Raw genomic sequence first — 13,823 nt, 5'->3', positions numbered from 1 at the left:
ACTGGGCGTCCTTGGGGCACACAAGTACACCAGCCAGGCATGCACTGAGGAAGAAAGGCTCCGATAAAAGAAGCTGCTGGAAAATTAGTCTGAAACCTTGTAGATAGATCGTTTATACTTAGGTGTGGTTTACCTGGAGTAAATGAAGCGGCGCCCTTGGGGAGAGACAAGAGAAACTAAGTAACTTTTTCTTGGGCAGCGAGGATATCTACCCTCCACTTTAAGCCACTGGTTCTCTCGCCCAACCCCAAAACAGGACTGTCCAGCTCTTAGGGACTTTGGCTGGAATTGTCACATGGCCCCTCCAGAGACCATCCATCAGAGTGCTTGTGAAGCGCTATCACCAGATGATCAGGGCGCCTCTGTGGCGCCCAGGGAGGTTCCTGTGAGGTAGGAGCAGTGGATAGCTAGTTTGAACAAGAAGAAGCAACCAGCTCCATCCTGAAGAACCGACTTGTTGATAATCTTGCCTCAAACAGGAGTTTGAGGATGGAGGAGGAAAAGGCCTGGTGAAAGGTTCTACCTGGGGTGTCGCGTGACCGCCCCCCCCAACCCCAAGACTCAGCGGAGTGATGGAGGAGAATCCTGAGGTCGTGACAGACACTTTTCTCTGGAGGCTAGCTTGTATCCTCCCACCCCAGCACCCGCAGAGCCTGCAGGAAAAGGGGGCATCCGGGAGGATGGTGCACAGACCAGGGCCCACTAGTCAGATCTCAGACAGCCTGGGGATGAACTTCAGGGAAGGGTAAGATAGGAGCGGGATACCACTGTCGCCGGGAGTCCTCGGCCTCTAGGGTGAATAAATAAATTATTAAGCGCCCAATACACAATAGCCTCGCTAGATGGAGACGAGGAATCACTGCAGCGGCGCTGGCGGCCGCGGCAGCGGGGAGCGCGGGCGGGAGCGCAGCCCGGGAGGGAGGCGGGCGAGGCTCTGGCTCCGCTCACGTCTGTTTTCCTTTTTCGTGCATTATTTATTTCGCCTCCGCCCGCGGCCCTGCTGCCGGAGCGGGCGCTCCGGGCCGGCGCCTCTCGCCCGCTGCCTCCCGAGGGCCCCTGGCATCCCGCGCCCCGGTCAGCCGCGCGGCGCCACCGGGAAGGGCGGGGACCCGGTCGGCGTAGCGACCCGCGGCAGGGCTAGAGGAGGGCTCGCGCGGCCGGCTCCCCACGGATCCGAGGACACTTTCCCCGCCCTCTGCCTGGGCAGTTCAACCCGGGCCCCGGGCTCGGGGGTGACCGCCTTTCCCGGCCCGCGCGCGGCCAAGCGCAGCCCGGAGCCCTGTGCGAGCGCGCCGCGCCCCGGGTCCCCAGATTAGCTGCCCTGGAGGCCCAAGCGGCGCGCAAACTTTTGCTCCAGCGCCCCGCGCTCTTCCTCTGCTTGTGAAGCCCCCGAGCGCCCGCGCAGCCGCCAGGGTGAGCTTGGAGGCCCCGCCTAGAGGGCGGGGGACTGGGGAGGCGGCTGGCTTTAAATGGGGGCCGTCCTGCCGTTGAGAAACAGAGCTGCTGTGTGTGTGGGGGGCCCCTGAGCTCCCTTCCCCGTGTCGAGGATCGGTGGGGGTCGCCGCCAGACAAGGTGGCGTGAGGCATTGGAGGGGTGCGAGCGGGAATGGGAGCGTTGAGGAAAACCTACGCCCACCGGGGAGCAGGAGCAGGAGCTTGGGCGGCCAAGGGGGAGCGCACGGAGGTGCCTAAGTGGCAGTGTGCGCAGTGAAGTCCCTGGGGCAGAGAGATTGCACGCAGCGAGTGCATTTGGTGGTACTGTGCATGCAGAGTTAAGGGGTGTGAGGGCGGGAGTCGGTGACAGTGCATGGGGGGGTCATAGTGCGTGCGCCCGCTGAGTGGTTTTAGCCGGGTTTGAAGCTTACTCTTTGTCAGAGTAGTGCATGGCGGTTTCTGGGGGCTGTGAGAGGTTCAGTAAGAGTGTTTGAATGTTTCTGGAGGCGTGTATGCAATCAAGGTGTGCACGCAGTATTCTGAGGGGGAGGGGGATGTGCACCAAGATAGGGTGTAAGTTGTGGGATGCACTGAGAGTCAGCAAGTGTGCACGCTGGAACGAAGATGAAGGCTTGCTTTGCGCATGTGCCCTAAAGTGAGAGGCAAGTGAGTTCTCACCGCGTTAGTATCTGAAAGGATGCTAGGGTGCCTGCATAGTGTCCATCTGACTCAAGCCTTGCTTCCTTGACAGTTCGGCCCACCAGTGGGCGCCTTGGGTCGAGATGCTACTCCGGGACCTGGTGCTGCGCCGTGGCTGCTGCTGGCCCTCACTACTGCTGCACTGTGCGCTTCACCCACTCTGGGGCTTCGTTCAGGTGAGGGGGGGTGGAGACCTCCTGGGAAGGTGGGGTCACGTCAGAGCATTCCTCATAGCCACCCTCTGTCTGGTCCTGGGGACACTTGGGGAGAAAGAAAAACTGCCTGCTCTGACTCCAAAAAGACTAACTTCACAAGGAGCCTCGGTTTTGGCCTGTTGGACCGAACTTGGCACAGAAAGGTGCTAAGATCTCATTGTAATCTCTACTGCAGCATTTGAGGGAAAGAAACAAACTTACAAAGAAAAAGGGTCCCACTGTAGAGATTCCACCCCCTAAACTTCCAATTAGCCTCCCTACTATCTTTAACCCAGGGTGGCCCGGGAGGTGGATGAAGTATTGTCACGTGACCCGCCATTCATACAGAACATCTGTCAAGAAGACAGGACAAATCCCTCACCTTTGGTTTCCCAGTCTCCAGGGCAGAGACTAAGCAAGCACCCCCTCCCCCAACTGCAGTTTTCATCAAGGCAGAGAGGGTTGGATGGGATGTTCTCTAGTCCTGCCCAAGTTCCCATGCCCAGCTCTGTCCTTCACCAGCTAAGTGACTGGATTACATGATGAAGCTCTCTGAGTCTGGATTTCTCCTTTCTCACTGCTATGGGCTCAGTACTTGTTTGCTTGGGATGTTGCCTGAACCACAGGAAATGCAGTTAGAAGCTGTCCCTGCTGTTACTGGGAGGTAAGGTGACCAGCCCTGCCATCCACTGGGCAGACACCCTACGCCCAGCACAGTCCAAGGCTTCTGCTTTCTCTGCTCTGGCTTATGATTGCTTTGTTTAAACTTGCTCTGTGTCCTCAGGACTCAGAGTTGTCAGTTCACAACCCTTGTGCCATTGAGACTAGGTCCCTTGGTTCAACTTCTATCCTGGCTCCATTGCTGAGTTCGCCTGCCCGTGCATGCATATGCCTCCTTCCCTGTCTTCCCAAAAATCTTTCAGTTTGGACCTAGAGACCACTGGTGACATTGCTGGCTGCCCTGTGTGTTAGAGAGGGGTCCAAAAAGAAGAGCCACTACCACCTGCCCTTCCCATCAAAGGACTAATACAACAAAACAAAACAAACGCCAGCTGTGTGTTCTGTAGGTAGGCAGTTTTTATAAAAGCAATTGTGCGAGTGTGTTTCGGATTCTCAAATTCAATACAAATCAATTCTCATGAAAATCAATTAGAAAAGAGTCCTCCAGTTAAATAGAATGGGCAAGATCTTGGCTTGAAGCTCTGGAAAATTAATCTACAAATGATAGGGGCAGAGAGAGCGGCGGGGGGGGGGAGAGGGGGGAAGGAAGGGGGTTTGGGAACGAGTGGGCTTTATTTTTAAGCAGAAGAGCTGGATTCGGGAAGGAACACAGGCGGGAGGAGGAAGCATGCAAGCTCAGAAGGCCATGTGTTCCTCTTGAAGTGGAGAGGATAACCCTGTCAGGTCACAGCAGTTTCCTTGACATAAAGAGCTCGGAGCCATTGCTGCTTCCACGAGCGTTCTTCCTAAGAATCCTCCAGAGGGTTAAAGGATAGGCCTGGTGCAAGTGTCTTGTGATTAATGGACCAGTTTATGAGGGAAGAAACCTGGGTCCCTCGTGTGGCAGGTTCCTCCCTTGAAATTGTCGGAAACCTCTGGCGGCGGCAAGATGATGAGACGCTGAGTTGCTTAAGTCCAATGGCACCTTAATTGCCAAAGGTTTGTGGGGATGTTCCTTAGCCTTCCTCCCCCTTTAATGTGTCTGGAGTGGAGCTTTTGTGATTTAGGGTTCTTCTAAGTTCACTTCAGTTGATTTTTTTTTCTTGTAAGGGAAGAGGATGACAGGCTGGCAGATTTATTAGGTGTGACAGGAGTGTGTCTCATCAAGTTACTGTGGTGTTGGCCTTAAAGATGCCAGAAGCCATCCTCCGTGTGGGCACTTGTCTAAAGACAGTGCCCGAGAGACAGGCTTGCATCTGGCCTTATGTGTCTCTGTTTCCTGGCACGAAGCAAGGCTCTCTCAGACCTAGTAGAAGCTGAGCCCTCCACTCAAGCCCTCAGCTTGCATTTTCCAGCAGTAGCATTGGGCACCTCCTGGATGACAGGTTGAGTGTTCAAGTGCAAGTGGCTTAGTGGTCCCTGTCCTTGTGGTCCTGACAGGCTGTGACGGTGAGGTCATTAAACAAGTTATTGCAGACAAAAGCTCTCAGGAGGAACAAATGGCTTAGACCTGGAAAACAGAGATCAAGATACCTCCCACTGAGATGTCACCACTGAGATGTGAGAGAGATCGGGACACACTAGATGGTGAAGCATCTTGACAGCGGGGACAGGCTGAAGCCAAGGGCAAGGATAAGACATGGAAAGATCCTGGGAGAAGAGAAGCAGGCAAGCCCCTGGCTGTCCCGAAATTGAGATTTGATTCTGGGACCCCTGGGGACAAGGGAGAGTTTAAAGTCAGACACAACACCGTCATAGATCATCACTTTAGACATCTCAACCTATATCAGCAGGGAGAATGGATTCTGATTCCAAGGCACAAGATCCTAAGGGGTAAAAGAGGTCTATGGTGAGGGCAGGGTTACCACACTGAGCAAATGCAAAGGCCGTTTCCACTTTTAGCATGAGTATATTCTGTGCAATACTGGAGGCATCAGTGTTGTTTAGTGTATATCCATCATTCAGATTTAACAAGGCAGTTTCCCTAGCAATACTAGGTAAGAAGCAGGTGCTACTTAGTAGGCATGGATACTTGGTTTAGGGCAATAGCAGAGGGAATGGAGAGAGGCAGATAATTTCTGGACATGTTTAGGAGGCAGCATCCACACTGGATGTGAGAGCCACACAAACTGGCCTTGAATCTAACTCTCATTTCAGGACATGGGCAAAATGCAGCCAAATTCTCAGCCAGAATACCCCTTGAATGACCCCTAGCCCTGTTCCCAATATAGTCCATGTTTGCCTCTGTCCACATTTATGTCTCTCTGCTTCCTGATGTGACCAGCCACATCAGTCAGGCATTTTCTACCATGATGTCTGTCTCTGAGTCAAACTGAACTCTTCCCAGCGAATGAGAAAAGTACCTAAGGCAAGCATCAGATGGTCACAGGGCTCTGGACAGTGCTGGATTGGATGCTGAGTCTATTATTTAGGCTGACCTCTCTGTCATCTCTTGTATGGCTAATAAGCTCCCCACATCTGTCCTTGTGAAGGGAAGACAGTATGTTGCTTAGCATGCATGCCACTGGCTCAGGACCAATACAACACCTGCCACCTACTTGTCTTCCCCAAGACACCTGCAGTTTCCTGTGAGAGGACAGACAATATAAAAGAGCAAGGGGACTTGTCCCAAAGAGGAATGTCAACAGAAAGCAGGGATCAGGGAGGCCCAAGCCAGGCTGCAGGGACAGCTTGTCCCAGACGGCTGTGTACCAAAGGGCTTTGAAAGGTGATGAGAAGCTTGTTGGTGGATAAAGGGTTCAATGGATGGACATTTATCAGTGTTAGGCTCATACAGAAGTATCTATAGGAAACTCCAATGGGGCCCCAGCTGGAGCCCACCCTTGGCAAGAAGGACAGCCAGCTCAGACATGGCCCTTCCGTGAGGACAGGTTGTTGAGCAGTGGCTCATCTGGGTCTCAGTGGAGCCTTCTCGTGAGAGACTAGGATCCACTGATTTTTAAAATGCCGCGAGTGTGCGCCTTCATTTCTCATAGATCTACACCCATATATCTTCTCTCTCACACACAAAATAGGATATCGTGTCAGGCCAGTTCAAACCAATGTGCTCTTCCTGAGCTCTCCTGCATTGAGAGTGCCTCATTGACTGGGAAAGCAATTGCTTTGTCTGGGCATGGTGTGAAGTTCCCTGGCTGAAGCTCCACTCCAGTAAGCTGTAATGATCTAGAGCAGGGCGGGGTTGGGCTGATTGGGGGAGGGACTCAGACATATATGGTAGAGTCTGGTCTTTTTACTCCTGACTCTGACAATTGAGTCATGTCAGTACAGGAATGAAGGAAGCTCACACTCAAAAGATGCACCCTTCCCTTGGGAGACAGGGCTGCCTTCCAGGGCCAGAAACATAGTCAGTGGCCCTTTAAAATACCAAGAGGTGATCTGTAGAGGCCTATTGGCCTCTACAGCCTTCCTGACATCCACTATGCAGCTGCTATGCCAAGTACATAGGGAGCACCAAGCCCTGTGCTCCCCCTCACACAGCTGAGGGACCCTAGGGGACCCACCTGCAATGACAGACTGGAGGACGCTGCAGGGACATTGCTATTCTGTTTCCATTTGCTTATATGAAGCCAGAATAATTAACTGTGTCTCTCACTGAGGCAAGGGACTGCCCCCCCCAACTCGTTTCTTCTTGTTTTGAAGTCAGCTTTGGGTTACAACCCTCTGCATCTGGAGGGACACTAGCAACTGTCTACCCCATGATTCTCAGGCTGGCTTCTCTCTGTGTTTGAGTGGGGGACTGAAGCAAAACACCCCAGGCTCAGCTTCCCTGCAAAAGTCTCAGTTCATGGGTCAGGAATGTGCCGGAGCTGCCCGAGGGGTTCCAGAACGCAGCTAGAATGAGCCAACCTTCTGTAGCTGACATCAAGAAGCAGAGGCCCATCCTAGGAAGAGCCCAGGCCCAGACCTTCGAGGCACAGGTTCTGGTCCAGTCTTGGATGTTTGTTCATTCAATGGTCAGCTCTCTGGAAATGCTGGGCCTTTCCCTTGGGTGTCGGTTTTAACAGTGAGAGGAAGTCCAAGGCCCTGTCCTGGCATAGCTTACAATCCCACGGTGAACACAGGCTGGAACTAAGTAGCAGAAATGAGACCTGGTACCACGAAACCTCTGAGAAGGAGATCCCGCCTGGCCAGGGAAGTGACAGCAGGACTGAATGGTGACAAAGTGGCAGGTGGGAGAATATTCCAGCCATTAGGGCAGTATATGCAATGGCCAGGGACGACAGGAGTGTGGGGGAGGGAGGGAGACAAGGATGCATAGAGGCTTGCCAGGTTGTAAGGACGCACTGGGGGGATTGGATGATTTGGTAGATGAGTTCCCCACAAACTACTCAAATGCTACCCAGAGAACATCAGAAGGTTATCCTGTCCCTTGATCACATGGGATGTAGACCAAAGCGTAGCCAGGTAGGTTCTCTCTCCGGATGGGGGGACCTGCCCCACACAGACACAGAAAGGTTGAAGAGTTTAGCCTGTGGTGTCTAGCTGCCACTCTCTGGGTCTGAACCCTTTAACTCCTTCTGTCTGCGTTGGTCTTAATGAAGAATCCCAAATTGTGGCCTGGAAGGGACTTGGGGCAGTCTCAGTTCAGCTTCTAGCTTCCTCGTGGACTCCTATGTCTCCTGGCTGTGTCCTTATCTGCAGGTGACGCATGCTGAGCCCCAGAAGTCTTGTTCCAAGGTGACTGACAGCTGCCAACACATCTGCCAGTGCCGGCCCCCGCCCCCTCTACCCCCTCCCCCTCCCCCTCCGCCACCTCCCAGACTACTCTCCGCCCCAGGTAAGTGAAGCCTCATTCATTGGCTTTATTGGAGGGGGGTACTCCATATGTTTTCCTGCGCCTGGGAAGAGCTGATGAACGAGATGAGATGGAGGACAGCTCTGTCTTCTTTGTAATTTTCCACTGGCCGAGCGGGAGGGAAGCCAAGGCCCAACTTTCCCCTGCAGTCTGCAGAACGATGTTCCCCCAGAATGCTTCTGTGAGATGGAGAAGAATGCTTCTCCATGGGTTAATCGGATAAAAGTCAATCTCCATTTGATAAGTGACCCAGCCTGGAACGTTCCGAAGGCCAGATCTTTAAAGGGGTCAGCTGCTGGGTATGATCTTAAATACCCCAGCCATACAGTTTTAATTTTCAGATCTGATGCCTGTTTAAGGAGGCAGTTAGGCTAGCACCAAAGGCAAAGATGTGGGAGCCTCTTGGGCTCGCCTCCTCCCTGGGTACTGAATCTTGGAACAATACAATTGCTGGGTCACGCAAACAAAGGAACACTTCTTCAGCCAGAGATGGCCTCAGCCCCCGACTTCTGCACCGCTAAGTTTCCTGCTTCAAGTGGTGGTTCCGGAGATCTCTAGAGGAGATTCTGAGCTGTAGATGGGTCCCTCCAGGGTTGCCTGAAGCACTTCTATGACCATGTCGTGTCTCCACTGAACTGAGTGTGGGTGTTTTAAATAAATCTGATGAGGTTCCATCCCTGCCAGGCTGTGTGTCCAGCCTCTTGGTACCTTGCTGGCAATATACTGTTCAGGGTCGCCTTTGCAGTTGTATAGATTCTTTCCTTTTTATGGGTACCCTGTGACCTTGTACTCCTAAGAGTGTAACCCCAAATAACCTATTTACAGCCTCTCTAGCTTACTTTACATCTATGAGTCAGAGCCTTTGGGCCAGGACTTAGCATGATCTGAAATCACTCAGCTGCAGGTTTGAGTAAGAACCAAATCCCATCAGGCCCTCTGCTCAGGCCTCTTTCTGTCCCTGGACACTCTCTGACTTGATGATCCTGCCTGTGCTAAGGGCTGGCCTTTGGTACCTGTCCCTGGAGATGCCACCTTCCTTCCCCAAGACATCCTCCTCACCCAGTCTCTGGTCCCCCAGCCCGAGTGCTGGGATCTAATAGCTCCACACATCCAGCCAGGGTCCTTGTGTTGCTACCTGCACTGGACACAGGGGAGGATCATCTTGTCTTTTTGTGATCACCCAGCTCACAGAGGGCATAGTTTCAGCAACCCACGGGGTGACCTATGAGAATATGGACATCATTCCCCAGGAACACTGGAAATTCCCAAGTGGATAGGCACAACTCTACCCCTAAAATTCAAATTAGCCTTCTTACTGTCTTCAGCCGGGGGGGGGGGGGGGGAGCTATGTTTCTTGTAAGTAGTGTCTGGGGAAGTGGATAAATTATTGGCACATGATCCACATTCATGCAGACCTGGTCTGTAAGATAAATGGGACTGCTCTGGGTTGATATGGAGTTTGTGTGGAGAAGGCATCCAACTGGATGCACAAAGGCCGGGAGACAGGACTATGCGACACCCATCTTGAGTATCACAGTCCTTCAGTGTGCATCCTCCAGTGTCTTCATCCACTTTCTGTTACTATAAGACAGTATCTGCGGCCTGGTGGTTTATAAAGGGAAAAGCTTTATGTTGGCTGGAATACTGGGAGCAGCTGCTGGTAAGAGAAGAGCCTCCCGCTGTCTCATGCCATGGTGGACTAAAGGGCAGGCAGGTGTGTGCAGATGTGAGAGGAACAAAGCCAGAGCAAGCTGTTCTTGGGTTTATCCATTCCCGATAGAACCCATCTAGTGCCTTCAGAAAGACATCAATCCCCCTTTAAGGCGCCGCCTCCACGTGTCACTGTGTTGGCAGCCAACCAAGTCTTAACATGAGTTTTGCTGGGGCAAACGATACCCACCCAAATCACAGCAAGGTTTAACAGGGGGCAGCTGTGCGACAGATCTGGGTCTGTGGGCCTCCAAGGCCTGGGTGAGCAAGCCACATCCCATCCCGTGAACTAGTTTCCCCCGTCCAAGTGTCGCCTCGCATCCGCCTGAGTTTTCCTGTGTACATTCACCCCTCTCCATAGACTGCTTTGTAGAAGTCATAAACCAGAAACCGGGACCACTCGCTTAGATAGAAAGTGCCCATGGAAACAGGCCCAGGGGAAACAAACGCATGCGTTATGATGTTAATCAGAGGGCTTGTAAGAGAACCAAAAGGAGTGTTATGTTGGCAGTGGTGCAACCATTGCAGATTGTGTTAGCTTCCTGTCACTGTAGCAAAACACCTGAGATAATCACCCTACTCACCAGAAAGGTTGTTTGCACTCGGTGTCCGAGGGTTCAGGGTATGGCTGCTTGACCCTGGGCTTGGGATATGTGTGTCGGCACACAGTCTATCATGGTGTGAGTGAACAGTGGAGGAAGCCTGTTCATATTCTGCCCACCAAGGAGCAAAGGAAGTAGGGGTCACAGTATCCCCTGCAAGGTCACAGCTCTAACTTCTTCCTACATGGCCCCACCTCCTAAATGTCTCATCTCTTCCCAGCTGTACCACAGACTGGATACCAAGCCTTTAACATGAGGCCTTTGGAGGGCATTCAGGTTCCAAACTGTAAGAGCGTCAGCATGTCTGAGCACTGCATGCTGTCTAAAGTCTACAGAACCGCAGGATCAGGGGTCCATCTGTTGGGACACTTGCTGGACAGCAGTGAACCAACAGAGTTGGTAGGCAGGTAATTGGCGGGCTGTCACACCCTCTGCTCAGAGACATCAGACCCAGAGTGTGTGTTAGGGTTGATCTGTCAGACAAGCGTGTGGGGTGTCTTGAGATTATTTGATGTTCAGAGCTCTCTGACACGTGAAGCCAGGCTGGGTGCTGCAGAAAAGGGGTTTGAGGACAGAGAGGGTGCCGTGTGGTACAAGGGACAAAGCTGAGCTGTGGGCCGGAAGAGGCTTCTGGATGAGAAGATAGTAGTGTGGTTGTAACAATATCGGGATGCTTAGTTATAAGCAGCAGCAGAAGTGACTCTTCTGTCTGTAAGAAGTATGGACCATACTTCTTACATCTGTCTGTAATGGATTTTGATCGTAGTGGTCCTCCATGACCCTCTCTCGCTCCACCCAGTTCTCACTGGGTTCCACTACCAGCCAGTCACTTTCACACGTTTTATTTCTTTTTGTTGGTGCCCCCATGAGTTTCGTGATGGCCGCTTCTAGATGCGTGGGTGAGAGGTTATTTCCAGGAGCATAGGCAGCTTGTCAGTGGCGACACCGCTCTCTCCCAGTAGATCCTGCCAGTAGATCCTCGGGGAAGAGTGGGCTGTGTGAGCTCTTTCTTCCTCTTTGTCAAAATAGTGACAAACCCAGTCTTGTGCAGCTAATCATAGGTGCTGGGAGTTCAAGAGCGCCGCTGCCATGTCATGCCCAGAAGATAGCATCCCTCGACGCTCCACGCCTCTTCTGGCTCTCACATGCTTCCTACCCCGCATGCTCCTTAGAGAAGCAGTAAAAATGGTTTGCTGAGGGCCAAACATTCAACACTTATTCTCATGGCAGTAATTGCTACTGATAGGAACAAGAAACTCCCCCCATGGGCATTTACATAAATGTTTAGAAGGCACTTGTGCTGGAACATGATATCCATTGCCTCATGATGGTCTACGGCATGGGCTTTTGGCCACGTTTTCAGTGCCAAACCCTGTTTCCTTTCTTCTGGTGGAGCAGTCCTCAATTCCAAACAGAAAGTGGTTGGTTACCCTGTAACACCCATGCCACTATCACACCGCTAGGCACTCTTGCCTTGCCAGGTCAGTAGTGTAGCATGCTGGGTCTGCAGCAGCGTGAGCGTTTGATCACAACCCTCACACAGCAAAGGAATATGCTTTGTTAGGGGATTTTCATACATATGTGCCACTGTGCTTTGTCCTTATTATCTCCATCCCCACTGCCGTCTCCTTTCCCTTTTCTTTCTAGAAACACTTCTGGAGAAGTGACTTAATGAAATACAAAAGTTAGAGAGAAAGATGATAGCCTTTTAGCTCACGAGTCAGAATGTCGCAGCATTGGATTCAAATGATGGTGGTCTGAGAGTCTCTCTATCTCTCTCCTGTCTGTCAGTCTTGGTCTCTTTCTAACCCTCTGTTGTCCCCATGGCTCTAAGCTCATCCCAGGGACATCATTTTAGAAAGAAGAAGCTCCAGGAGATCAGCTAGACTCAGAGGCTTAAGGGATGCTACTGAGGAAAGACCATCCAGTCCCCAAAGGGGATTTACTGGTCACTTAAGTCAAGAAAACTTTCCTCAGGCCTCAGCCCTGACCAGTGCATGGAAAGCTCCTGGTTTATGTTTGCTAGTTGACAGGATCTCTGAAGGAGATTCTGCCTTAGAGAGGCGTTGGTCTAGCTTCAGTCTGAAATGTCTGTGATGGTATCTCCATCTTCTACCACATGGGCAAGAAAGGAGAGAGCACTTAAGGGGGAAGTAGGGAAGGCATGGAGCTGATAGAGAGGACAGGGAGCAGCTGTCACAGACGCACAAAGGCTGGAGAACACGTGCCTGGAGTAGACAGGACAAGGAGAGAGTCAACCCAATAGGAGTAATGATCAGAAGCCTTTGCAGGGATCCGTGGGCGGGGATCCGTGGTCACTGGCAGGGATTCTTTTGAGGCTGGGATCTTGTGGGCGGTGGTGGGGATCCGTGGGTGGCCTCCATGTGACTGAGAAGACCTCCCTCACCATTCAAACCACACTCAGTCCTTCCTTGTTGCTCAGGGTGACCAGTTCATCCCAGTTTACTCTCGACTCTCCTGGGCCCCAAAAGTCTTCTGCTGGGGAAACTCCTCAGTCATGGGTCCCTGGCAAAGGCAAGGGGATTTTAAAATTAGTTTTCTGTTATGTTCACTTGGGGGGTATTTATTGCATGTGACCCTAAGGATGGGCCTGCCCTGTATTCTGGAGGGCCCAGCTCTGTGCTACTGTCACCCTTCCTGCCACTAGGAAAGTGTCTAGAAATAGTTCTTGTGATACAGAGGGTTAATGTGTGAGAGAGTGAGTACATGAACGAGTGAGTGAGTGAGTGAGTGAGTGAGTGAGTGAGTGAGCGAGCGAGCGAGCGAGCGCATTTGTTGAGACAGTATGTAGTCCAGGCTAGCCTCAAATTTGAGATCTTCCATCTGGATCTTCTGTGTGCTGGGATTACAAACATGCACAACCATGCCTGGCATGCCATAAGATTCTTGAACAGCATGTGTGTTTGCTGCCACCTTCTTTGTGCTCCGAATATAACCCTCACACATAGGGCAAAGGGTACATGCCTGGGGGGGCACCACCCTTTGTGCATGTTAATGAGTTTGTAAGCTGTAGGCACAGGGGGTCCAAAGCAGGGTCCTCAGAAGCCCCTGGGGAGTGAGAAGATGCTGGGCCTTATCCCCAGGGCCTGGCACTCAATAGGTCAGCATGGGGCTGATTCTTAGTCATGGGATGCGCAGGGGTGGGGGTGGGGCATTTGAGAAGCAGAGCCCTAAGGAATGACAGTTAAACCAAAGGGCTTTGGAGGCCCACCAGGCCCTGCCCCTCAGCTCTGTGTCCTCAGGCGAGCCACAGTTCTCTCAGGACCTGTTTTCTCACCTGGGAAGGGACTGCTGTGAAGACAGAGATTCTGCAGGCCACCCCAAAGGTGGTATCACGGAGCTGTGACTCAGAGCCTGGCTTTCCTGCCCTCTAGACTTCTGGCTTGGGCTCCTGAGCTGCTGTGAACCAGGACAAGTAGCTGACCCTGTCACATGTTGGTGGCCACACGGTCTCCATGTAAAGTGAACTCCATGGAGAGCCTGGAGCCCAGTTACCACTCAGCAAGCAGCAGCTAACAAATGTGAAGGCCAGGCTGGTAGGCCGGTGAGGCGCTTGCTGCCAAGTCTGACAACCTGAGTTTGATCCACAGGATCCACAAGGCAGAAAGAAACTGGCTCTGTGACATGTCCTCCGACCTCTACACATGCATCACTCACACACTCTCATTCACACACACACACTCTCTC

General features: G+C 52.3%; 1 protein-coding gene across 2 annotated transcripts in view; it reads left to right on the top strand.

Annotated features, from left to right (window-relative positions):
• Positions 1–984: 984 nt before the first annotated feature.
• Positions 985–13,823, top strand: part of Prima1 (proline rich membrane anchor 1) — a 48,522-nt gene continuing 35,683 nt past the window's right edge. The window contains exons 1-3 of one of the 2 annotated variants that reach the window (XM_051196521.1): positions 985–1,413; positions 2,186–2,309; positions 7,650–7,785. In XM_051196521.1, coding sequence (XP_051052478.1) covers positions 2,217–2,309; positions 7,650–7,785 — 229 coding nt within the window. In that variant the 5' untranslated portion in view covers positions 985–1,413; positions 2,186–2,216. Of the gene's footprint in view, positions 1,414–1,447; positions 1,574–2,185; positions 2,310–7,649; positions 7,786–13,823 lie in introns of those variants that run through there. The other variant, XM_051196522.1, reaches the window with a different exon arrangement.

The sequence above is a fragment of the Phodopus roborovskii genome, unplaced genomic scaffold (genome assembly GCF_943737965.1).
Source record: "Phodopus roborovskii unplaced genomic scaffold, PHOROB, whole genome shotgun sequence".
NCBI classification, from domain to species: domain Eukaryota; kingdom Metazoa; phylum Chordata; class Mammalia; order Rodentia; family Cricetidae; genus Phodopus; species Phodopus roborovskii.
Note: the sequence above shows the minus strand (reverse complement) of the source record. Positions and strands in the feature narration are given on the sequence as shown.